The sequence below is a fragment of the Equus przewalskii genome, chromosome 18 (genome assembly GCF_037783145.1).
Source record: "Equus przewalskii isolate Varuska chromosome 18, EquPr2, whole genome shotgun sequence".
Lineage (NCBI taxonomy): Eukaryota > Metazoa > Chordata > Mammalia > Perissodactyla > Equidae > Equus > Equus przewalskii.
In genome coordinates, this window is record NC_091848.1 from 39,165,068 (window position 1) to 39,190,636 (window position 25,569).

At 38.6% G+C, this 25,569-nt stretch overlaps 1 protein-coding gene across 4 annotated transcripts in view; it reads right to left on the reverse strand.

The window, feature by feature from the left end:
• Nucleotides 1–24,293, reverse strand: part of SLC15A2 (solute carrier family 15 member 2) — a 35,807-nt gene extending 11,514 nt beyond the window's left edge. Inside the window, exons 1-17 of one of the 4 annotated variants that reach the window (XM_070582626.1) lie at nucleotides 24,220–24,293; nucleotides 23,732–23,841; nucleotides 22,165–22,352; nucleotides 20,231–20,318; nucleotides 19,488–19,629; nucleotides 11,497–11,589; nucleotides 10,279–10,378; nucleotides 8,370–8,460; nucleotides 8,021–8,098; nucleotides 5,289–5,371; nucleotides 4,775–4,861; nucleotides 4,512–4,601; nucleotides 4,376–4,420; nucleotides 3,302–3,334; nucleotides 2,492–2,580; nucleotides 1,272–1,353; nucleotides 553–687 (exon numbers count right to left, since the gene is read on the reverse strand). In XM_070582626.1, coding sequence (XP_070438727.1) covers nucleotides 553–687; nucleotides 1,272–1,353; nucleotides 2,492–2,580; nucleotides 3,302–3,334; nucleotides 4,376–4,420; nucleotides 4,512–4,601; nucleotides 4,775–4,861; nucleotides 5,289–5,371; nucleotides 8,021–8,098; nucleotides 8,370–8,460; nucleotides 10,279–10,378; nucleotides 11,497–11,589; nucleotides 19,488–19,629; nucleotides 20,231–20,318; nucleotides 22,165–22,352; nucleotides 23,732–23,774 — 1,467 coding nt within the window. In that variant the 5' untranslated portion in view covers nucleotides 23,775–23,841; nucleotides 24,220–24,293. Of the gene's footprint in view, nucleotides 1–552; nucleotides 688–1,271; nucleotides 1,354–2,491; nucleotides 2,581–3,301; nucleotides 3,335–4,375; nucleotides 4,421–4,511; nucleotides 4,602–4,774; nucleotides 4,862–5,288; nucleotides 5,372–8,020; nucleotides 8,099–8,369; nucleotides 8,461–10,278; nucleotides 10,379–11,496; nucleotides 11,590–19,341; nucleotides 19,630–20,230; nucleotides 20,319–22,164; nucleotides 22,353–23,731; nucleotides 23,842–24,052; nucleotides 24,102–24,219 lie in introns of those variants that run through there. The other 3 variants (XM_008516193.2, XM_008516194.2, XM_008516195.2) reach the window with 3 other exon arrangements.
• Between the last annotated feature and the right edge of the window lie 1,276 nt (nucleotides 24,294–25,569).

Consider the following 25,569-nt stretch of genomic DNA (forward strand, 5'->3'; position numbering starts at 1 on the left):
AGAAATAGTTTATTTATTCATTTATACAAAAATGCTCACTGTGATTATCTCAGGGTGATGCAATTATAGATGATTTTTATGTCTTTCTACATATTCCCCAACTTTCAACAGTAAATGTATATTACTTTTATTCTTTAAAAATAATATTTTAAAAGAAATTTTTAAGAATAGGTACAGTAACAGTAATGAAAATACACAAGCCAAACTCTTCCAGAGGATGTGCATGATTAGAAGGCAGTTTGAAATAATAATACAAATTACAACCTATTGAGAGCTTACAATGTCCCAGACACTATGCTAAACACTTTACATATAATACTTAACCTTACAACAGCTTATGACATAAAAATTATCGCCATTTTGCAGATGCTGAAACTGAAGTTTAGAGATAAAACAAGTTGTTCAGGGTCTTTATAGCAAAGGAGTGGCAGAACCAGGAATTGCACCAGGGCCATTTGACTCCACACATGCCTGCTCTTAACCACTACATTATGCTGCTGCTTTGGTGCATAATCTGAATGTATTTCTAATTCATTCCAGTCCATACCTCACCTGAAAGGATTTGATGGACTCCACCAACAAAGAATTGTTTTCATCTCCCAGCACCGTTACCTTCACCTCATCATCTGCCAGATTTAAGACTTGCAGGAAAATCTCTTGGGGACCTGGCTGGGGTGGGGCCATTTCCTTGAGATGGAGAACATATGTCAGAATCACCAACAAATAACCCTTCAGATAGAATGAGAATGCATATCACAGCCCTATCTCTGACAGCCTAGCCTGTCTAGTCGGGAGGACATAGCTTTCTCCCTCTGAAGAGCAGTTGGCTTAGAAAACTCAGAAGGCAGTTTGGAGGGTGAAACACTAACTCAGTGTAGCAAACACTGATGCCACGTAACAAACTCCATGCTTTTTGACTTGGCTGTGACCTCATACATCATTCCCCAAGAGTGGCTATGCAATCTGCCAGAAAGTATTTTTTTGAGTATCTGGTAAAGTATCATATAAGCCTGTGTTCCCAAAGAGATGGCTAGATACCTCTCTTTGGGAATTCCTTGACAATATACTCTGAATCACTCAGGTGGGAGGTGGGCCTCATTTTACATTGCCACTCTGCCCTTGTATCTACTCATTTGTCACAAATACTAATTACGCACCTTCTTTAAAACAGGTACTGTGTTAGGTACCAGGGAATCAAGATCAAACAACTCAGAACAGTGAACAATAGATATGAATCTTCCCTGATGGAGCTTAAGATTTATTGAACTCACATTAATTTTTATTTCTACAACTGCTGCAACTGCAAATGCCAGGCATGCTAGGATCATTCCAACAGCCATTTTCCTAAGCGATCTGCAGAGGAAAGGGAGAGACGAATATATCTCAACTTTGGACTCTAAAGGATAAAAGCTAAAACTCCTAAACCTACTATTAAAGACCTTTCCTAATTTGGTCCCAATTACTTTTCAAACTATTTCCTAGAACTCCCCTTCACACAGCCTTCTTTCTCCCTTTACTTAAGTCACGTTGAACTGTTCTCTGTAATGCACCACATTTTCCCACCTCTACTTTTGTTTATAATGGTCTTTCTATCCATTATGTCATAATAACAAAGTAATAGTAATACAGCCAGATTCATTGAACATTTACCATATGCCAGGCACTATACATTATCACCTCATTTTTCTCTTCTTCAGAAGTCTTTCTTGAACCTGGTGGCAGGAAGGACTCACTTCTTGCTCTACACTTCCTTGGCACTTTGTTTCCCTTCTTAGGGCACTTAACATATTTCACCTTGTATGTGTTCTAGCTCCCTAACTAAACAGTAAACTCCTTGAGGGCAAGATTTGTGCTGTTACATTTGTATTGTACTTGATGCTAAACTCAATAATATCTGCTCAATAAATGAGTAAATGACAAAAGGCCATTTGAATATGGTAAAGTGATCATCAAAAGGAAATTGCTATTCAATCAGGAATTAGAGGAGGCTTGAAACCCTCCTCTGTTAAATTTACAAAGAATAACACTTCTATTTAGAATGTAGGAAAAGTAGTAATTAGAACAGTTCTATTCCCAGACTTTCCAGGTCCCCCATTTGTTTCATATGAACAACAGGAGATTTAAAGGGATTAGTTGTTGTCAGTGGCTTTAGACTTCTTTGAAGGGGCAACTTTCAAGAAGAAAGCAACAAGTTGATTTAGGAGCCTATTCTCACATAGTTTTGACTTTCCATGAAACTTAGATCTACCCCTTCAACATCACACAGTTAAGTCTCCAGTAATGGCTTGTACTCTCTGCAATAAGAATTAATTAGATCTAATTTCCATCCGCCAGTGTCAATAGGCATTTAGTCTAATATGGATAAACAGAAGCAGAAATTGATATATCAAAACAAATCATCACTAAATAGAAAAGTGCTGACACTGAATCTTTATCAATCTGGGCAAAGCCTGAGTCAGTTTGGAGCAACAGAGGCGTAGTGAGCACTTACGAGAACTTAATTCCACATTTGGAGATCAGACGGTAAATGACAAGGTCAAACAACGGGATGAAGATAAGAACCAGAAAGGGATTTAGTACCTGTAATACCATGGTAAAAAGGATTAGTTACAAGCATTCTTGTATCATGAGTGTGACCATGTGCTCTCATTTGCTCGTGTGCACTCTCTCTCACATCCAGACTCACTTTCATCATACTAAGTACAGAATGATTCCATGTCTCTCGAACCCTTTACACCGCCAAGACTCTATTTCCCTCGCATAGCACCTTAGCTTCCAAATATCCCAAGGAACCAGTCTCATTCTGGAACCGTTTTTCTGTCAATCAGTTGGGAGCTCTTCTTTCCCATTTTCACTTACCTTCCCCAGTTCCACAGCCCCAGGAAAAATATCATAGCGAGGAGAAAGGAAGGAGAGAAGGAAGCATTGGGGATTGTTGAATAAGGGGTTAAAAAAAGAACTAGGAGTTAACCAATAAACAGAAATTCTGACTTCACTCCTCACAACAAAGTCTCACACTTTTCTTCGACAATAATTCCAAAATACTACCTTAACATGGAAAAAAAATCCAATGCTTACACTTTTCCTGTGAGCTCAAAACACTCTCCCTGGAGTTGGGCAGGAGTTACTCACTTAACAGAGAATGTGAAAGAGAAGTGTGGGGTTTAAGGAGAATATTTCCATCCCTATGTTTTTCTCTCCTCAGCATGGAAAACATAAAATTGTGACTGGTAATCCAGTAGTACAGGTAGGGGTATAGCTGAGCAAAGAATAAGCCCCCATGACTACAGAGGTCTCCTACCTGCATCTGGTCGGGCTGAAGCACAAAAGACCCCTGCAACATTATAACAAATTACATTTAGATGGTGGCGAAAGACGAGAAAAGCCAAGATCAACAATCTTGCTAATTAGCAAGTGAGAAGCATAAGACAAAATCCATCAGGCCTTTGGTTCAGGACCCCTGTCATGCTTGTAAGAGTATGTGGGGGAACAGACTGAGAATGGTGTCAGGATATGCTTGCTGAAGGCAGGTGTGCCTAAGGAGAAGATTCTTTTCTGTGTACTATGCTTTCATTATCTTGAGAGAGAACAGAGTCAGTGTGTTTTTATTAATCTCAGTAACTGCAGTTATAGGTGGTTATAAGGTGAAGTACAAGACATCATAGTTGGAGTGAACATTCCCACTGACGCACAGTCTTTCTAAAGTTGTTCTCCAAGGGGTCAACAAGAGAACAACCATGGTAATCCTGGACAACCAGAGGAAGGGAAAAGGTAAAATTCTATTTGGCAGGCTCCAAATAGACCGGCTAATAAGACCCTGGCATCATTCTACCCTGCCCTCTTCACAACTGAGATGGTAGAAAAACAGTACAATAATCTAGGAAGTGGAACAATTGAGAGCAGAGATGCAACTTTGAGTTTGCCAAAGAATGGAGGTTGGAAAAAGACATAACAATGTTTACACCTTTCTCATTCTTTCCATATCTATGTACGAAATATCCCACTTCCAGGTCCTCTGCTGTGACCCCTGCCTGAGAGACGGGGCCAAGTATGTGGTAGCAGCAATCAAACCTGTCCCTGCTGTGCCCCAGGCAGGCTCAGATGGAAGAAAACAATCCCCTAGCCATCCTCTCAACACTTCTTTGTATACCTTTAAACCTTTCCCCTCCTTATGTTCTTGATTTCTAAAGATAAGATTCTGTTTTTTATTTCTAGACCAGCTTTCTTTACTTTGCCTTCTCAGTACCTTCATGTTAAAGGCACCTCTCTCATGATCTTAAGTCAGTTATCAGGGAAAAACACAAAGAAATTAACTTTTCCTTAATATGGATTACAAAGAAAAAATAGACTTCTATGGAAAATCTCTTCTACTCACCAAATTCCCATTCATCCTGGTGGCTTGCAAGGTCCATCGTGAGCCCTAGGGCAGACAGATGCTATTATGAGAAATCCCTTTCTGTGAGAAGGAAGGGGCTGGAAGAAGAGCTAGCTTTCAAAAGAACTATTATTACCTGCTGATCCAAAAGAGCCCAGAACATGGGCAATGGGATATAAAGGAACAGTATCCTGGTCAGTGCCTTCACATCCATAATAAGCTGCTTCTGCAACAAAGGGGAAGAAGGAGCAGACTGAATTGCTAGATGTGGTTTTTTTTGCTCAGAGTAGAAATGCCCCAGAACAGTAAGAGAAGAGGTCAAATGCAGCAGGATGGATCAGTTTGGACATTGGGAAAGGTGCCATGGAGGCATAAGGTGTTTTTGCAGTTCCAACTTACTGGGTATTTCTCAGCTGCCCAGTCCAGCCAGTGCTGTTGCTTTGGAAGGTCCCCAGAACGGTTCTTGAAACGGTTGGAAATAGCAAACTAGGAAAGAGCATAGATATCAGAGAAGAGACAAGACGAAACCATCCCCTGCCTTTTCCAACTCATTATCCCTTCCCTCAAGCACACATACTTTAAGCCACTTACTCCAACTCTTTGATTTCATGAGACACTGAATTTCAGAATATTTCACATATAATTTTATCTAGCCTTATTTTCTGTTGGCAACATATGTAATTACATTTCAGAAGATTTTTGCCAATTTAGAAAAGTGGTTATATTATTTTTTTTTACCTAATGTTTATGTAGAGGCACAGAGGAAGACTGACCAATCTCAGTTTGCCAAAAGGCACAGAAGTAGAACAGAGGTCATTGAGAAAAATGTGTATCCATGTTTGAAGGCCTGTATCTCAGCATTGCCTCTCTTTCCCTTTGATTGAAAAGGCAGGTAAACAGTTTATGGACTTACCCGGATACATTTGACAACTTGAGTTGCTATGTTTCCTTCAGGAGGTGGTTTTCTGTATATTTTGCTTCCCATTAAAAACACAACTGCAGTTGATACAAAAACAAGGTTCTTAGCTTCTCATTTAGCATATTCAGTACATCCACGCTAAGGACAGACTGCTGAAGCATAGGAGTGACTGGCAAATCTCGTAAAAGGAGGAAACTGACTTCACTTCCTGACTTTGGAGTTATAAACTTATGGGAGCCAAGAGCAGAATGAAATGGTCAATTGTTAAGATAGATAGATATCCGCTGAGACCTTCCTGTAATCACAGAAACGTAAGTCATCTCTAAATCCTCACGCTTCTTTCTCCATCTCTACATCTGATGTATTACCAACTGTATTGATCCTTTCTTCAATGTATTTCCCATCTGCCCCCTCTTGTATTGCCACCACTATGGATCTTGCTTAGAACCTCACAGCTTCTACCCTGGAATATCAAAATGGGCACCAATCAGTTCCTCAGTCCCTGCTGTCTTTCTTCTTTTATATGATGCCAAATTAAACCCTTGTTTCCAGGACCTACCTAATAAGCTCAAACTCCTGGCATGAAAGGCCTTCCCAAATCCATTATTATCCTGTAGTTATTATTATCTGTCGAAGGTTTATTATCACATGTAAAGTGTTAGGCATTTTATGTACATTAACGGATTTAACCTGACAAAATATGTACTGCTCTCTCCATTTTACACACGAAGAAACTGAAGATTAAAGAAATTAAGCAATTTGTACAAGATCACATAGCTAGAAAGTGCCAGAAACTGCATTTTTGACCTGAGCCCTGTCTGACTCAAAAATCTATGCTCTACCAGGGCTGGGACTGGGGTGAGCTGAGTGAGACACTCCCCTTGAGCACAAACTTTAAGAGAGTGCCAAAAATTCGGTAATCAGGATAAATAGTATCCTTGCCTCACTTTTAACCCATCCTTTCTCCACATTACAGTCAGAGACACCACCGAAAAATAAAAATCTAACAATCATTCCTCTGTTCGAAATCATTTTGTAGCTCCCCAATGTCCTCCTGATAAAATTCTAATTCTGTGGTGACTTAAAAGGCCCTTCTTTATCTGATTTCTGTCAGTTTCTTCTGTTTATCTTTCTCATTTATGCTCCAGGTGATCTGAATGCCTTTAAGGCCCTCGAATATGTCATGCTCTTTCACCTCCTAGTCTTACAGATCCCGTGTGCTATTTTTGTTTCACTTCTAATCTCTTCTTTGATCAATTGCTGTTAATCCTTTGGATACCATTTCTTTAGGCCAACCTTTTCTGACCTCAGAGTCTTAGTCAGACATTCCTCCTATGTGTTCCTATAGCTTTCTCTGTACTTCCCAGTTGTGACACTGATCATGCTATGTTGTAAAATTGTCTTTACTTGTCTGGACTATATAAGTTTTTTGAAAGCATGAATTCTGTAGCTGTCTAATTCACCAGTGTGACCCCAATACCTAGCACAGAACCTGACACATATTAAGCTCATTAAATAAATCTTTGTTGAATGAATGAATGAAAAAAATAAACGAATAAATTAAATTACAGTGAAAGGCAAGGGGATTGAGTTATTTATTAGTATCCAAAAAATTGAAGCAGCTAATAATGACAGCTAACACTTGTTTAGCATTTTGTAATTTATAAAACATTTTACTTATAGCATCTCTCTTGATCTTCATAATTACTCTGCTATGTAAATATTATTATTGTGCAATGATTCAGAGATACTAATGATCCATAATACTAATCAGTGGGAAACCAGGGAAATGTTTGGGGAAATGTTTGGCTTCAAAGGAAGAAGGAAGCAAGGAATGTATTATCATAGCTCTCTGGGAACAACACATAAACTTCCTTGGAATTGGAATTAGAATCTGAATATTACTATTAGCCCCACCCCTCCCCCGGTAGAAAAAAATCAGACTGAATATTGTGTTTCTGGGCTCTTTTTCCTCCATTGAGCTTTTTATGTGTTTGGACTGGATATCTTCCACGGGGGTGTCGCCCAAAGGCTCAGAGTGAGAACAGGTTTCCAGGTCAATGATTAGAAACAATCATGTCCAAGTTTCCCCTTAGACTGCACAAACTAACACACACATCACCCTTCCTCTTCCATTACTGGGTTCTTGGTGGTAAAGAGAATGCCGCAAGATCGAAGTTGCATCAGTTTCCACCTACTTCTCCACCTCCTCTTATTCTCTTTTCTCAAGAGCAAAGCTACTTTAAAAGGCCCAAAGAATTAAAAATGTCTTCCAATGAGCAGATAAATAACTATCAGATGACATAAGCTAATTTGAGAGAAGGAGTATTTTCTGTGCTTCCTGACATATTACAGTGTAGAGCAGTGGATTTCAGCCTTGATTACACATTAGAATCACCTAGACATTTAAAAAATTATAGATGCTCAGGGCCTATCCTGCAGAGATCCTGAGTTAACTGGTCCTACATGAGGCCCAGGGATCAGTCTTTTTTAAAGCTCTCCAGGAAACTTCTTATTAGTTATGTATTATGACCTTTTTTTTAAAGTTTCTGACTTCATTCAGTTAATTTATCTCCAATGTCTAGGGAAAATTCTTACAATAAGACTTACCTAATAGGGTTAGTGTGAGAGAACTGAATGAAATAGTTTGTGTGAAGAGCTTACATGATGCTTTACGTGTGGCAGGCATCAGTGGTTCTTAGTTTCCTCTGCCCCACTGCACTTACCAAGAGCTATCACCATAAGCAATCCTGGAACTCCAAAAGCCAGCGCGTAGCAGTCTTCCCCAAAACATTGCACGTCTCCTAAAGAAAAAAAAGCAGTAACCCTGAATCTTGAGTCTTTGATGTTCTATTCTGCAAGCTCAGCTTCTGAGCTCGTAGACATAGCCACCCTCTTTCCTCCCATCATCTAATTCACAATCCTTCTTTTGGACCAGACAAATCAAGATTATAAGAAATTCTCTCAGACTTTCAAGGCTTTATAAAAGGAGAGGATGGATAGAGGAAGCCTTGAACAGATTTTTGGCTGGCCAGAGTAAAGCCTTAAACAGGGCCCCTCAGGAAAGATCCTAACCTCTAAGCATGGGTGTGATAAAGGTAGAAATCAAGCTCCCTGCATTGATGGCGAGGTAGAAGACTGAGAAGTATCTACTCCGTTCTTCTGCCTGAAACAAACACGACAAATCATCAGTGCGATGTGCCTCAAAGCTCCATCCGCACCTTACATTCAGACTAAGCTGGAGGTACATACACAGAGACAGATTCAGCTATTGCCTCCACGGTGTCTGAGTATCATACCAGATATTTTAACACACACCTGGCTGGGCCCAGACAACATTTACCCATCTTCCAAACCCCAGTACAAGCATCTTTAATATTCTTTTACCCCTTTCCCTGGGCGAAATGATCATCCTGTACACTATGCCACTACTGTGTCCTATACATATCTATTCTAATATTAATTTCTTTGCATTAAATGTCCGTTTCTTTCAGTAGGTTGAGAGTTCCTTTAGGGAAGAAATCATATCTTATTCATTACTATAATCCTCAGTACCTAGCATAGCACCTGACATACATTACAGACTCAATAAATGTTTATTGACTGAATTAATTAAGTGATTGATTGAGTTACATAATAGATTTTGTAGAATGTGTGGTAGGAATAGGACTAGAACATAGGACAGGGGAGTAAACTATTGCTCAAGCAGGGTAGTTCACCGAGTGCTTATGGGAAGTCTGCCACAGAATGTAAAAGGAAGTCTGTGGGCTTAGACTGAGTGGTGGAAACTTGGAAGTGGGTTTGTCCTATTACTGAAATATCTTTGTGGAGTAGTTATCAAGTAAAGTAACTTTTGAGTAGAGTTGCTGATGCTTTATTCATTGAAAATGACTGTGCTTCTTTCTGGCACCTCAGATCTTTTCCTGACACATTAGCACAATCTCTCCTTCCCCATTTTCTATGAATAGTGTGTTTTGCTTCCTCTTCTCATCTAATTAAACCTTATTCCACTCATCTATTTGTATAGTTCATTGTGTATAGAATTGCACTTTCCAAATTTGGCTATTTCTCCAAAGTCAGCAAGCAATTGTGATCTATGGGCTCCCAGAAAGATAAAGAATAGAAAATGATAACTCAGAAGGTCTGAAGGGTGAGAGAAACACAGAAAGTAAGAAGAGAGAGCAAAACCTGAAACATGATAAAGAGCTATAGAAGAGGGAATAGATGCATGAAGACAGCCAAGAAAGAAAACTGAGAGCAAAAGGGGGAAACCAGAAATGTTGGCTAACCTAAAAATAGACTATTTCCCTTGCCTATTTGTCACTGCATCCCTATATGAGCCCATTTTTACCTTATTCATGTGGGGTTTTTTTTGTTGCTTTTCCCATTGACAGTGGAAAAGGGAATGACTATCCAGACAAGTTCATCTATAGAGACTCACCCTGTTTTATTCTAAATTGTCATTTTCCCCTTTCATAGACTCTCAAAGCTAGGGAAGCTTAAATCATCTCTCCACTCCTCATCACCTCCCATTCCCGAAGTGCTTACCACATTTCTTCTTAAATACCTCAAGTGAGAGTTTCACTACGTCAAACTGATTATTTGAAGTGTTTCTTTCCATCAGGCAGAAAGCTGATTTCCTATAGCTTTCACTCATTGTCCTCCAGTTAAATTACTGACATCCTCCCAATATCTATAGAAAGCTATAATATTCTCTTTAATTCTTATCTTATCTAGGCTAAACATCTCCATTTCCTTCAACCTTTCTTCATAAGATGCATCTTTTTGTCCATCCACCAACCGGGTCACTTTCCTTTAAACATGTTTTTCTCTCTATTAATGACAAGAACAAGCATTGAACATGACTCCTCAGATATGGTCTGACCAGTGGATTATTTCAATCCTGGAAAATGGCTACCTGCCAGGTGTCTCTTTTAATGTCTGCTCTACATTTTTGAATATACAGAAATAACAGGACTCTTACATGTTTTTCTTCAAACTGGTCTCCACCAAAGGCTGCCACGCAAGGTTTGATACCTCCTGTTCCCAGAGCTATTAGACTCAGGCCAATCAATGATAAGACTCTGAAATGGAGAGGTGAGGATACTAACCATTTTGATACTAAACACAGCTGTAGAAATGGAATATAGAGCTAAAGGAGAAAAAAACATGTATACAAGGACCACCACCACCCGCCTCACATTTCTACCCTGCAGGCACTTTCCACTTGCCTTCATTCCTAGGAGAGACCTAGGAAGACTTTTGGTCTTTATGACCCTTGAGCCTGTGCCAGAAAGTATGCATTGCATGGAAAGATTTTATCCCTGATGGCTCCATTTATCCCTTGTGTGCCACAGAGAAAAACAGATACTGAAGGAACTCTGAAGGTAAACACTGGTTCTCAATCTTATCTTAGTCAAAGGGACACTTCAATAGAAAGACATTATGAATTCTTATACCACATATCCTTACTAACACAAAATAAAATGTTAAAATTCATCTTAATTAATAGAAGTGTCACTGATTTTTGGTGGTACACCAATAAGGAGGTATCTTATATTTATTAAATTTCAAACAAAATTCTTAACTGAAAGGATAAATACATGTATAGGCACATTATAAGCATGAATGTGTATGACCTGCCTCTTGAACAACTGTAGTCCTCTCTACTGACTGAACAGACAGATATCAGAATCTATCAAATGTCTCTGGTCCCTTAAACATCATAGTTTAGGTAAAGAGGGATAGAGCAATTGGAATATATGGAACTACACACAAATGGAAATAATCCAAGCTTTGAATATAATTTCTACAATGTATTATAAGGAAATATTACAGACTTTTTTTAACCCTGGTAAAGTACAGATGTATGGGTGGGTGAACAGGTGAGGGAATATGGAGGGCGTATAGATTTTATTGATCGTCTTCGAACATATGAAGAGTTTTTACGAAGAGGATACTAACCAGGCATTCTACAAGTCCCCAAATGTTTAGTAAAAACAAATGAGCTCGGATAAAGTAGGAAAGAGTTAAACTGGTCATAAAAAAATTGTTTCTCTTAACCAATTTGGTAATAAAACTGTAAGTTGGAAAATAAAGGGACATCTTTGGTAAGAAAACAGAAAATCATCTGTAATGAATGCATGAGACATTTACCTGTCTAATGGAAGAAAAGTTCAGTTTATTCCATGATTTTACTCACGTGTGTACCATTTGTCCCCCCAGTATTGGTAAGGCACCCAAGGACTTGATCACATGGCCAAGCACATACACCAAGGAGAGATAGACGATGGTCCTGTTGAGAGAATTAACTCAGTCAGTCTATAAATAGAATTCAGAAACTTGAGTAGTACAGACAGAGTTCATACTGTTCTCAGTGCCAGGATAAATGGAATAGGAGGAAGAAGGGGTGGAGGAGGAAAGAAGTACCTGAGAAATGCAAATAGAAATAATAATGGTGAATGAAGTGAGCTAATTAAAGAAAGAGAAAGCAACTCTTTACCCGGTAGTGTCAGAGGTAATGGACATTCCCTTCAAGCTCCTTTCTTATACCTGACCTCTCCTTTCCCCCGACTCAGCCCACACACACACAGAGCATCCCGGCTCTTGTACAGATAAGTTAAGACCGGGATGGATTTGTAACAAGTGATGGTGTTTTAAGTTAGGAGAACAAGAAGAACAGGATGTTTTGACCTGAGGTGTCTTCTCAAGGAATGTCTTCGGCTCTAGAAATCGACAGGAGTCAAAGAATAACTCTAAGTAAACAGGAAAAAGGAATGGCTAACACAAAAAACTTTCTCTAAACCCAACCACTGGGTATATACAGAGGTAAAGGGCTCCCAGGTTCAGCCTGGTCACTTGAACACTTGGGTTAATTGTAATCCCCACTGCAGTTTCTTCATGGATAAGTTACCAAGCGTAAGAAAGCAGCCAGGGACTTTGGATAGACTGTCCAGTGACAAAGATCATGCAGTTGGGGGTCAGCCCTGGTGGCCTAGTGGTTAATTTCAGCATGCTCTGCTTCAGCGGCCCAGGTTTGGTTTCCAGGCATGGACCTACACTGCTCTGTTAGCAGCCATGCTGTGCTGGTGGCCCGTGTACTAAAAAATAGAGGAAGCTTGGCATAGATGTTATCTCAGGGCAAATCTTCCTCAGCAAAAAAATTTTAAAAAGAGATCATGCAGTTGTTCAGGATTTCCTTTTGTGTTGTTTTTTCCAAAAAACCTGAATGGCAAATAGGTAGTAGGAAAGTGAAGAATTCCAATAAGAACATATGTAGTGATATATACTATGAATGAAGGTATCAGAGAGAGGCTGGAGATGCCAGAAATCTCAGGATGTGGATTTCTCATTCTAAATGCCTAATCTTTCTAATCTGGCTCTCCAGGGAAAGGACATTAGAGGGTTTATAATGGCAAGTAGGGAATAAGAATTTGGGTGACTAATCAAAGGTTAATTAATATCAGGGGGAGGGGGCCTTTCACAAAAGGCTTTGTAGTGTCTTCTAGAGAAAAGTTCTGTTCAGTGGAATAAAAAGAATAAATAGAAAGAAGAGAATGAAAAAGGACTGAAACAAGTCCAGCCGTCATGAACCCAAAAGAGATGATCTACGCTAGATCGTCATAGAGAAAAAACAAAAGAAGTCTGAGCTAGAGAAATAGAGACTGAGTAGAGATCAGAGCAATATCATATAGTTGGACTAAAGGAATGAGAGAGTGTAAGTGGCTTAGAAGGAAAATAAGCAATCTTCTAGGTAAAAGACTCAGGGAATTAGTCTAGGAAATAAATATGAGAGAGGACACTAATGGCAGGAAACTTCAACAGAAGGAGAAAGAAATCAAGGAGGCCAGCCTGGTGGCACGGCAGTTAAGTTTACACATCTGCTTCGGCAGCCCAGGGTTCCCCCATTCAGATCCTGGGTGCAGACCTACTCACTGCTTGTCAAGCCATGCTAAATCATGCTGTGGCAGGTGTCCCACATACAAAGCAGAGGAAAATGGGCACTGATGTTAGCTCAGGGCCAGTCTTCCTCAGCAAAAAGAGGAGGATTGGTGGTAGAAGTTATCTCAGGGCTAATCTTCCTCAAGAAAAGAAAAAAAAAATCAAGAGAGACTTCGAGATTCTGCCTTTGAAATGGGGTCATTGGGGTCATTGTAATCCCAACAATAAGACATAGAATTGTGTTAGATAGATTTGACCAATCTTCCATTTACAGATGAGGAAAGTGAAATCCAGGGAGGTCAAAGGTAATTCCTAAAGTGGCATTCTAATTAGTATTAGGGTTAGGTCTAGAATTTCTACTTTCTGACTCATAGCCCAGTGTTCCTTCAGTTTTATCATGAAGAAGTTAACGTGGAAAAAGGAAAGGGAAGGGGAAGAAGTTTTAAATTTTATTTTACCACAAGAGCCATTTTTATTTAGAGTTTAGGAACTAAGGAGTACGTGCAGTGGTGGCAGAGGAAGAGAGTTAGCACAAAGAGGGTCAGCTCTTACATGACAAAAAAGGTGGGAGAGGGAAAGGATACGCTATAGACTCACTCAGAGAAAGAGAAAGGAGAAGTGTAGGGAGGGCATCCAAAAGAATATTTGGCAATAAACACATTTAAGAGAGTGGTTGTAAGTGATTGCCAAGGTCAAGAGTCCAGACTGATAGGCTTTGGGTGACAGGGTATAAAAATCAACTAAAAATGTTTTTCTCTCTTAAAAGAAACTTGACATCAAAAATAGCATCCTAGCATCCTGTCAGTAGACGTTTATGGAAATCATGAAAAGCCCATATCCATGCTTAATAACTTTTGTTTTCCATTGTGTGCCTATTGGCTACTCTTTCTTGTGTAGCCCAGAAGGAAGCTTCCCTTCTCTCCTGGCATGGGGAGCTCCTCACACGGTGCAAGAGCCAGGGATCCTGGGTGCTCATTTTCTTTGTTAAGAGAAGAGAGTGAAGAGAAAAACCTGCTCTTTTCCTGATTTTCCAACCTAAGGAAAGCAGGGGTGACATATGGTGAGAAGGCAGTTTCAAATGCTATTTTCTTAGGATGCTGTTATTCTCTTTGTACATGTGGACTCATAGACACACACACGCAAACAATAGGAGAACGAGTATCTATGCTTTCTCCAACTCACTTCTTTTCTGAAGGAGATACCAATACATCCTCAAAAGAGTTTTGTTATTTAAGAAGCAACCACAATACCCACAACAAAAGCAAAATCGTTTTCATGCCTGCCCACATCTATGCTCAGTCTTGTGCTTACATTTGTGTATCTGAAGGTAAATAAATTTATTAATTGAAACACTTACCATGCACTGTTCTAGGTGCTGTAGATAAAAATATAAATGAGACTATCTCCTCTCCGTATTTGAAAAAAGATATTAGATTTATACACAAATAAGTATAATAAGACAGAGTTTGGTAAATGCCATAAGAGGGTAAAAAATAAGGAGTTCAGAGAAGATTAGTTTACTTCTGGCGAGTAGTAAAAAGTGAGGGGCAAAGAATACTCCATAGCGTAGGTAGCATTTGAACTGAGCCTTAAAAGGTTTGGACGTGGAAGGATGGAGAGGAAGGAGATTCCGTGAAGTAGAAACAGTGCAAGCAGACGTGGAAAAGAGATGCCACTGGCTATTGTTGGGGAAATACTAGTATTCAGTTTTTCTCTAGTGGACATTCTTGAAAGGGAGTAAGTATGACAATAAGAGCAGAACAGTAAATTGGGATGAGGTTAGTAGACAATGAGTTAGTCAGTAGAAATTTTTGAGCAGAATAGTAATGTGAACAGAGATTTCTTTTAAGAAGATTAATTGGGCAGTAGGGTATAGATTCAATTGTAAGAAAAGGATATAAGAAGCAGTGAAAATATTTTAGGTGTCCATTTCCATAGAGGCAATGAAGACCAAAACTAGGGTAGTGGCAATTAATGGCAGTAGCATTCAGTGTTGAAGAGGGATAAACGTGAGAGATATTATAGAAATAGAACTGGTGGAATTTCATTAACTGATTGGAGGTGGGAGAGGGATGCCAGGAGAAAGAACAGGTTTGGTGAGTGAGGATGAGGTGGAACATCCGGGAGACGAAAGCCAATATGCAGTCATAATGCATATTGGAGCTTGAGTGACAGGTTAAGATTACGGAGTTTGAGGAGCTGTCTGTATCTAGCTAATATTAACACCATTGGGCTTGCTAAGGGAGAATCTGGAGAAAGAGAAGAGAGTAAAAGATATACCCTGGGGGAAATGCCTACATTCAGGAAAGAGTGTAGAGTGAAGTAAACAAAAGACAAAAGAGAAGCCAAATAAGAAAGAAGCCAAAAAAGCAAGGGAAAAAGAACGAGAAAATACTGGTTAGAGAAGCCCAGTAAGTTTCAAGAGGATAGGAGTGACGGAGAAGCCCAGGAAGGTTAGAGAGTACAGGAGTGATAAACAGCCTGAAATGTTAAAACAAGTTCAAAGTGAACAAGAATTTAGAAAAGACAACTGCAATTTGTTAACAAAGAGATCATTATCAGTGATCTTGGGAGAGAGGAATTTCAATAGGATAAAAGACTACTTATACTACATTTTATTGTACTCAGCACAATCTGCTCTTATTAAAGCTAGTTGAACATGAACAATGTGAAGCACGTATTTATGTCTTAATTCATCTCTTTATCTCCCATCTTCTTTGGACAAAAAGAAAGTACTCGATAAACATTTATTGAATTAAATTCGATCAGATTAAATTGAATTGAATTGGGTTCTATTGCATTGCATTATATTACTCTGCCCTAAAGAGTGATAATGAAGAGTGAGAAAGGAAGGCAACAATTATAGATGATTCTTTTTAAAATTTGGAGATACTGGTAATAAGACAAAGAAGATAGGACAAGAAGGGTTAACAATAGTTTTGTTTGTTTGTTTAAGGCTATCAGAGATTTGCACCTGCTTCTAGGTACAGGAAAAGACTGTCTCTCAAGGAAAATTTGAAAGCAAGAGAGGGGAATATTAAGGGTATAAAGACCCTAGGGAGAGTGATCCAGGTGATGGGGATACATAGGTGAAACTTCATCAAGCTGTACACTTAAGACTTTTGGATTTGTATACTTTGCTTTATGTAAGTTGCACCTCAATAAAAATAAATTAAAAAATACCTCAAAAAGGATTGAGATTGAGGGCACAAGGGGAAGTTTTTAAATTTCCTCTGAAACAGGCAGGAAGCTATTGTTCACCAAATCCCAGAACTACACATCCTCAATTTTAAAGAAAGTCATTTAAAAAATAAATGAAAGTACTTGTCATGTATGTGAGTCTTTTATTCTATAACTGAAAAAGACCATGGCTTATACTTTTTATATACGGTCCTTGCCAGAGCAATTAGGCAAGAAAAAGAAATAAAAGGGGTCTAAATTGGAAAGGAAGAAGTAAAACTGTCACTATTTATGGACGACATGATTTTATATATATAGAAAACTCTAAAGAATCCACCAAAAAAACTATCAGAAATAATAAAAAAATACAGTAAAGTTGCAGAGTATAAAATCAACAAGCAAAAATCAGTCACATTTGTGTACTCTAATAGTGAAATAGCAGAAAGAGAAATCAAGAATATGACTCCACTTACAATCACAACAAAAGAGTAAAATACCTAGGAATAAACTTAACCAAAGAAGTAAAAGATCTGTATGTTGAAAACAATAAGACATTGTTGAAAGAAATAGAAGAAGTCACAAAGAAATGGAAATATATTCTATGCTCATCAATTTCAAGAATTAACATAGTTATAATGTCCATATTACCTAAAGCAATTTATAAATTCAATGCAACCCCTATCGAAATCCCAGTGACATTTTTCATGGAAATAGAACAAAGAATCCTAAATTTTGTGTGGAACAACAAAAGACCCCAAATAGCCAAAGCAATCCTGAGAAAAAAGAACAAAGCTGGAGGCATCACAATCCCTGACTTCAAAATATACTACAAGCTGTAGTGATCAAAACAACATGGTACTGACACAAAAACAGACACAGAGATCAATGGAACAGAATTGAGAGCCCAGAAATAAATGCACACATCTACGGATAGCTCATTTTTCACAAAGGAATCAAGAACATACACTAGAGGAAGGAAAGTCTCTTCAGTAAATGATGCTGGGATAACTGGACAGCCAATGCAAAAGAATGAAAGTAGACCGTTATCTTACACTATTCACAAAAATTAACTCAAAATGGATTAAAGACTTGAATGTAGGACTTGAAACCATAAAACCCCTAGAAGAAAACACAGGCAGTATGCTCTTTGACATCAGTCTTAGCAGTATCCTTTTGAATGTGTCTCCTCAAGCAAGGGAAACAAATGGTATTACATTAAACTAAAAAGCATAGTACAGCAAAGGAAATCATCAGCAAAACAAAAAGACAACCTGCCAATTGGGAGAAGATATCTGAAAATCATATATATGATAAGGGGTTAATATCTAATATATATAAAGAACTCATACAACTCAACAACAAAAAAACAAACAACTCCATTAAAAACAGGGAAGAGGATCTAAACAGACATTTTTCCAAAAAAGATATACAGACAGTCAATAGGTACATGAAAAGATGTTCAATATCAGTAATTATTAGGGAAATGCAAATCAAAACCACAATGAGGTATCACTTCACACCCATCAGAATGGCTATTATTGAAAAGATAAGAAATAACAAATGTTGGAGAGGATGTGGATAAAAGGGAACACTTGTACACTGCTCATGGGAATGTAAATTGGTACAGCCTCTATGGAAAATAGTAAGGAGATTTCTCAAAAAATTAAAAATAGAAGTACCATATGATCCGGCAATTCCACTTCTGGGTATTTATCCAAAGAACACAAAAACACTAATTCAAAAAGATATATGCACCCCTATGTTCATTGCAGCATTATTCATACCAAGACTTGGAAACAACCTAAGTGCTTATTTGGATGAATGGATAAAGATAATCACACACACACACACACACACACACACACACACACACACACTGGAATACTATTTACCCATAAAAAAGATGAAATCTTGCCATTTGCAACAACCTGCATGGACCTTGAGGGTATTATGCTAAGGGAAATAAGTCATACAGAGAAAGCCAAATACTACGTAATTTCATTCATATGTGGAAAATAAACAAACACATAGATACAGAAAACAGATTGGTGGTTACCGGGGGAAAGGAGGATGAGGGGAGAGCAAAAGGGGTAAAGGGGCACATGTGTATGGTGACAGATGGCAGCTAGGCTTTTGCTGGGGAACACGGTGTAGGCTATACAGAAGGCGAAATATAATGATGTACTCCTGAAATTTATACAATATTATAAATCAATGTCGCCTCAATAAATAAATTCAAACTAAAAAAAAAGCCAAGCAGTAAAGAAAACTTTTTAGCTTTGTTCAGTCGAGCATTTCCCAAACTTATTTGACCATGAGAGCTTTATCTTTCTACATAACATTCATTATATCCTATATAACTGATTTTCAACAGAATGCACTCTGAGAAATGCTAGTTTAGACAAATTCATAGATGACAAGTCCGTAGAAAATAATTGGGTGATGAATATCCAAGATCCATCTCTGGCCTCTAAGAATAATGTTATAGGGGACAACTATAACATTATCCCATAAATGTCTCTTGGTGTTATTTTCAGAGACTTAAAAGATACTGAACTGGATAGACCATTAATCTAACTCATGAAAATATTTATGATATTCTTAAGAAGGAAACCAGAGAAAGAGGTTAGAGAAATGAAACAGAGATGGTAAAAGAGCTGAAAAGGGAAACTCAAGAAGATACTTAAGGAGTTGGGATGACTCAGTCTGGAGAAGAGATGGACAATATATCAAACAACTACACTGAGGTCTCTAAAATTATAATCTTCTCGTGGGTAGCAATATATTGCCCCTGAGATTAGAACAAGAATTGGTCTTAAATTACAGAATGGAAGATTAAAATTAGATTTAAGGGGAAAAACCCCCAAAACTCCTGACTTAAAAGGATGTAAAAATATAGGAAAAATTGACGATGAAGAGACATAACCTTTCTGTGTTGTCAGTCTTAGAGAGATTCTTATTTGCCATGGATGAGTAAGTATGTTCTTTCTTGGAAGCAAGAGGCTAGAAGTGATAACCTCTGCACAATTACTCTGTGAAACTTCTGCGTATATGACCTCCCATCTTCCTTACTTGAATCTTCCCAACCATGAGTCAGCAATGGTTGCTCCCAGGATAGGAGTGAAATAACAGAGGCTGCTGAAGGCATGGTATACGGATGTGGAGGTGTCTGCATTCCAGTGCAGGAAATACAGGAAATACAGGGTCAGCACAGCTGAGGAGAAAAAAGGAGACAAAATAAGACGATGCATGAAAATGACTTATGGAGGAGAAGTATATTTGATGTCTGGTCTTTCAAGGTGATCTTGACCTTCAACTCTCCTATCAGCAAAGTGACTGAGGGGTGGCTGCCGGGCAGTAGAAGCAGGGCCCATGGGAATTGTGGGAGTGAATTGGGCTATGCTTAATGTACAAATGCAATACTCTTCCCTTAGGCTATGTGTACCCATAGCATCATTTAGCCCAATCATGAAGATAACATGGTGCTTCCAATATCCCTTCCTTCTCTTTCCCATCAACAATATAGTTCATAGACCTGAGGAAGAGATATGAAGAATGGAACTCAAGTGATGAGAGTTTTCCCACTTATATTCTCACAGGCTGTGTTCTGGTTTCTGGTAGGCCTTTCTGCTCTTGGCCTGTATGAGTTACTAGGTGAAATCCCATGAGGCATTTATTGGCAGTCTTGGCCAAAGGAAAGGATCAATTTGAATGAAGGCAGAAAGAGTGAGTAAGGGAAATAAGTGTAAACAGGTTGTTACAAACACAGGATGAGGGTGAGTGGAGAAGAGTAGGACTCTGGGATACAAAATTACCTTTCATGCCATAATAGGAAAAGCGCTCACAGAATTCATTCACCACAATGAAGGCAATGCTCAGGGGATAGTTGGAGCCACAGATTTTCTGTGAAACAAAAATGTTCAAGCGTGAGCTCTTTTCCCTTATTTAAACTAGTAGATCACTCCACAACAGAAAAAAACCATTCACTTTAAATTACGATGATAAATAATGTGAAGCAATGGCACCTATTTGTCATGAAACAGCTATGATCACACTAAAAGTGCTTGCAATGCTGATTTAGGAATAATAGAAGCTATTTTTAATATTACTTTGTTCCTCATTTGTTTAACATGGAACTGCTCAGACATTCCTTGATTGGAGACACCAGGACCTCCTCATCTTCCTACAACTACTAAATGAAAAGCCTGGGGCTCTGGGTAGAATAGGCATACTTATTTCTGGGAACAGAACAAAGAGTTGGCCTCTGGAGGATTTGATATCCAAGCAGTCACATTCAGATGCCAGCATCCTGCTTAGCTTCACCGTGTGGGACTAACCTCTCTTGTCCCCATCTGCCCTGTTCACCATGCTGGGAAGAATCCTGGCAATATGAAGGCTTCCCATTCAGAGGCTGCTGGAGCCAGGCACAGAGCCTGGTACAGACTCCTAAAGGGAAGCTAATTGATCACCTTGACCTTGGGCAGAGAGTTCTTAAATCTTGTAAAATTAAATGTCCACTGCTCCTATGAAAGAGATTCTATAACATTTTCATGCTAATTCTCTTGGACATTAAAAGGACAATGCTATTTCATGAACAATATCAGTCAGAATATAAGGAATATCATATTTTATTTCAAATCTCTACCCATTACGATAGCCCAGCTAACATGAAAGAGAGAGAGAGAGATGTCTGTCCTGGGACAGTCAAGTCTTATCATGAGATTTTTATTGCCTCTCATTCAAAAGAAGTATATACATCTTTGTAAGCTGTCTTAAATTCTTCAGGACCAGAAGAGATATAAATAAACAGACAGACAAAGAAATAGAGTAATAAATTAATGTATTCATTCTTTTACCAGTATGGATATATATAAACAACCTTCCTAAATATTAATATATGTTAATGTGTTAAAAACTTGCTTGAAAGACACAATTAACTGGGCTTTTTACCTTCCCAGCTCACAGCTTGAGAATTATGCAACCTGGAGTTTAGTTAACACACTTTGACTAGTTATGTAACAGTATCACTGGCTGTGTTAACATACTGACCCGAGCCATGTCACTACACCTGTCTTTATGCTTCAGTTCTGTTATTCCAAAGAAACTACTCTCTCCAGAATATTACCACCTCTTTGCCCATAGGAAGAAGTCAGTAAAGACTGGCCATTACTACTATATCCTCTCCACTTACAGGATTTTGACATGAAGATTGAATGAGATAAGGAATTTGCAAGTGTTTTAACAAGTATATAATATAAAACATTATTATTACTTTGTTTCTCTGTCCTGTCTCCTACTGTAAACTAGACACATAGTAGCAGAGACTGCATCTATTCTAAAACTTCTCTTGGTGTCCAGCAAAGACTCTGCACACAGGGAGAACTAAGGGCTGAGTTTTTAGATTGGTAAAGAAGGAACAATCGCACACAGTTCTCCAGACAGGAGTGCTTGCCAAGTTTCCCTGGACATTCAAATTGCTTTTTCTTTTACCCCAGAGAATCTCAGAATATACAATGAAATGCAGCAAAGTCCTGGATCCCAGTGGAAGAATTCTGCCTCCTCCTGTTGCTTCCTCTCCTAAGCAAAGGAAACTTCTATTCAGATGTGGTTATCAGGTTAATCCTAACTCCAAGCAAGAATAGTTTTTAACACCCTTATACGGAACAGCTTGAAGCTCCAGAGGCCAAGCAGGGGAACCCAAAGAGCAAGTCTGTTACTGTCAGAGGCAGAACTGAACCTGAGGACTCACCGGAGGTGGTTTCTTTGGAAGGCTGGGGGGTCGAGGTGGTACCTCTTCAGTGGAGACAGGTGAAAAAAGAGTTTCCTTGGACTCATTTTTCTGGAAGGGATTCATGGCTGGCTCCTTACTCTCTCTCCTCAAGCATTTGGCTTCGGTAGGCAGTTGGGACAGCTGCCAGCCTACTGTGAAAAGGGGGACTGGGAGGGGAAGAGGGGGTGGCTTCAGCAATTAGGTTTAACCCTGTGGGTGTCAGGCTTCAGCAACTGCCTAGCCCAGAGCAAAGCAGAAAGCTATAGGAAAAGAAAGGGTTGGGTCTTAGAGACTAGTTCAAAAGAAGGATTATGTAAAAGGTAGAGCATGGGGAAGTGAGAACGACACATCACAAGATGGGACCACACAATGCTGGACGACTGCAAATGAACAGAGACCATTTAAGAATATAATGCCTGGAGAATAGATTAAAAAATTAATTTCAGGGTAACAGTTGTAGCCAATTATTCAACACCTATTATGGGCAAGTTAATATATATGCATTACATATATATTATATCTCTGTATAGATATACGTGTGTGTGTATATATATATGTGCGTGTGTATATATGTTCTAATTCTTCCTACTATCCCCATTTTACAGGAACTAATGTCCCAAGCGGTTAAGTAAATTGTCCAAAGTCACATGGCCAGAAAATGGCAGACCTGGAATTTTTGCTATGCTGTAACAGATGGGAGAGATTAGTATCAGTAACGCCTATGGTCATTATTCAGGTATGGAGGCTATGGCAAGAGAAATGCAGGAATGTAGGGGAATTGAAATGCATAGAAGAGGGAAAGTCATCACAAAATTTAATTTGGAGAGATAGAAAAGATGTTAATTTTGGTTTTCAACATAATAAAGTTCAGCTAGAAATACGTTATAAGCAATTAAGGGGTTGGGGTAAAGAAAATGAGAGAAAGAGTTGGTGATGTACATTCGAGAATCATTCTTCTCCTTTGATAAATTCATTCCCTGTGTTTTCACTTTCTCACTTCAAGATGAATCCATCATTTCATTAATAAATAAAATTTAACTTGAACAAAAATTATGAGCCAGTTACTTTCTAGGTACTATTGAAAACATCCATTTCCTTAGTTTTCAGTGGATACACTCCCAAGTGACTCCAGAAGTATACCTAGCCTTTGTCAGAGGAGGAACGAGAATACGCATGACGACGACAGATGCATTTTATACAGTACTGTTTTCTCTGAGACAAAGAGGCAAAAGAAGAACACAAGAGCATGGTGCCCTTCTAGTTGTCAGTCAGAAGAAACAGGAAAAGGATGGCCAGAGAACTGTAGAAAAATGAGGACTAAAACAGGGAAGCCAGAAAACAGGAGAACGAATTATTTTATTTGAGAATATGAGAGAGAATGTACGACTCTATCCCTCACAAAATTCTTACATTACCTATTTGAGTAATTTATTGACAAATAAGGCCAGCATAAACTCGACCCTTTCTTCCCTAAACTCTCCCTCAGACTTTGACCATGTCTTCTCAGCTTCTGTTACACTCCTCAGCCCCCCTCTCTCCCACCAACCTTTATCCAGAGAAGAGTCCAGCTTCATTCCTGGCTGTGACATTAATGATTAAGCAGTAGTTATTCTTTCAGGAGGTAGTGTCCTTTCTGATCCGGTTTGGTTAGCGACTCTGGATGCAAAACAAATGAACAGTCAAAAGTTACTAGTCAAGTTAACCACTAGAGGCACAGATGGCGTGAAGATCTAAATGTTTTTGGGTTTTTTTGAGGAAGATTAGCTCTGAGCTAACTACTGCCAATCCTCCTCTTTTTGTTGAGGAAGATTGGCTCTCAGCTAACATCCATGCCCATCTTCCTTTACGTTATACATGGGACGCCTACCACAGCATGGCTTTTGCCAAGAGGTGCCATGTCTGCATCTGGAATCTGAACCGGCAAACCCTGGGCTGCCGGGAAGTGGAACTTGTGAACTTAACCACTGTGCCACCAGGCCAGCCCCTGGCTTGAAGATCTAATTGTCAGTGGCTACCCTTACTCTGGCCTCGTACCTGTAGGATAGCATTTGATCTGGCAGAGCAGATGGAATAGCAGCTGCATGCAATGCACCAGTTCATTTGTGCTCATAGGCACCCCAAATACTGAACTTTAGCATATTGGCATTGGTTCTCTGATACTCTTTTGTTTAGATGAAACTCTTCTTCTTTTTTTGTGTGTGAGGAAGATTGGCCCTATGCTAACATCTGTTGCCAATCCTCCTCTTTTCGCCTGAGGAAAGTTGCCACTGAGCTAACATCTGTGTCAATCTTCCTCTGGGATGACATACATACATACGTATATACATATGTGTATATATATATATATATAAATAAATTTCCAGAGCAATTCACACACACACATAAATTTACAGGCCTTTCCCTTGAAAATGCTTATTCAATAGATCTAAGTAGGGATCTAAGAACCTGTGTTTTTAACAAGCACTTCTGGTGGTTCTTATGACAGGGTTTGAAACTGGTTTGAAATCCCTCTCCTAGTCTAGTCTGAAGAATATTACGGAAGCTCTCAGAAGGGACAGAGCAAGGACAAGAACCCGGACTCCCAAGGCCTATTCTAGAACCCTTTCTATCACATAAAGATGCCTCTTATACTTTACCATTTTTGCTAAGTTGAAATCAGATAAAAAGATGAAAGGGAAAAGATGGAAGAGCAACTCCTAGATGGAAATGAGCACAAACTCTTCAGAGACAAAATAGATGATAAAAGTGGAAGAATCTAAAATATCAGTGTATGAGTAAAAAGTATTTGTGTCTTCAGTGATTATGACAGCAGAAATTGATATTTTACAGTCATATACAGAAAGGAGACTGAAGTTCTAAAATGATATATACAAATAGATAAAAAAAATCAGAGAGAAGAGGTAAATATGAAATTAAAAGAGAACGTGTTTAGTAAGGTGTATAAACATAAAATCAGCACACAGAAATAAATTGTATTTAAATATCAGCAAAAACAAATAGAAAAGGGAATTTTAAAAATGATACCAACTATAATTGCATAAAAAATACCTAGGAATAAGTCTACTGAAAGATGTTTAAGACCTCAACACTAAACACCATAAACGTTATTAAAAGAAATTAAAGAATATCTAAATAAATAGAGAGACATACCAAGATCATGATTTGGAAAGCTCATAATGTAAAGGTGTCAATGTTCCCTAAATCAACCTGTGCTTCAAAACAAAATCCCAGCTGGTTTTGTCAGTGTAGAAAATGATAAGTTGATTTTTAAAATTCATATGGAAATGCCAAAAGCCAAGCATAACAAAGGCAGTCTTGAAGAACAACAGTGGAGAACTTGCACTACCCAATGTAAGACCTATTATAAAGCCATAAAAATTATAA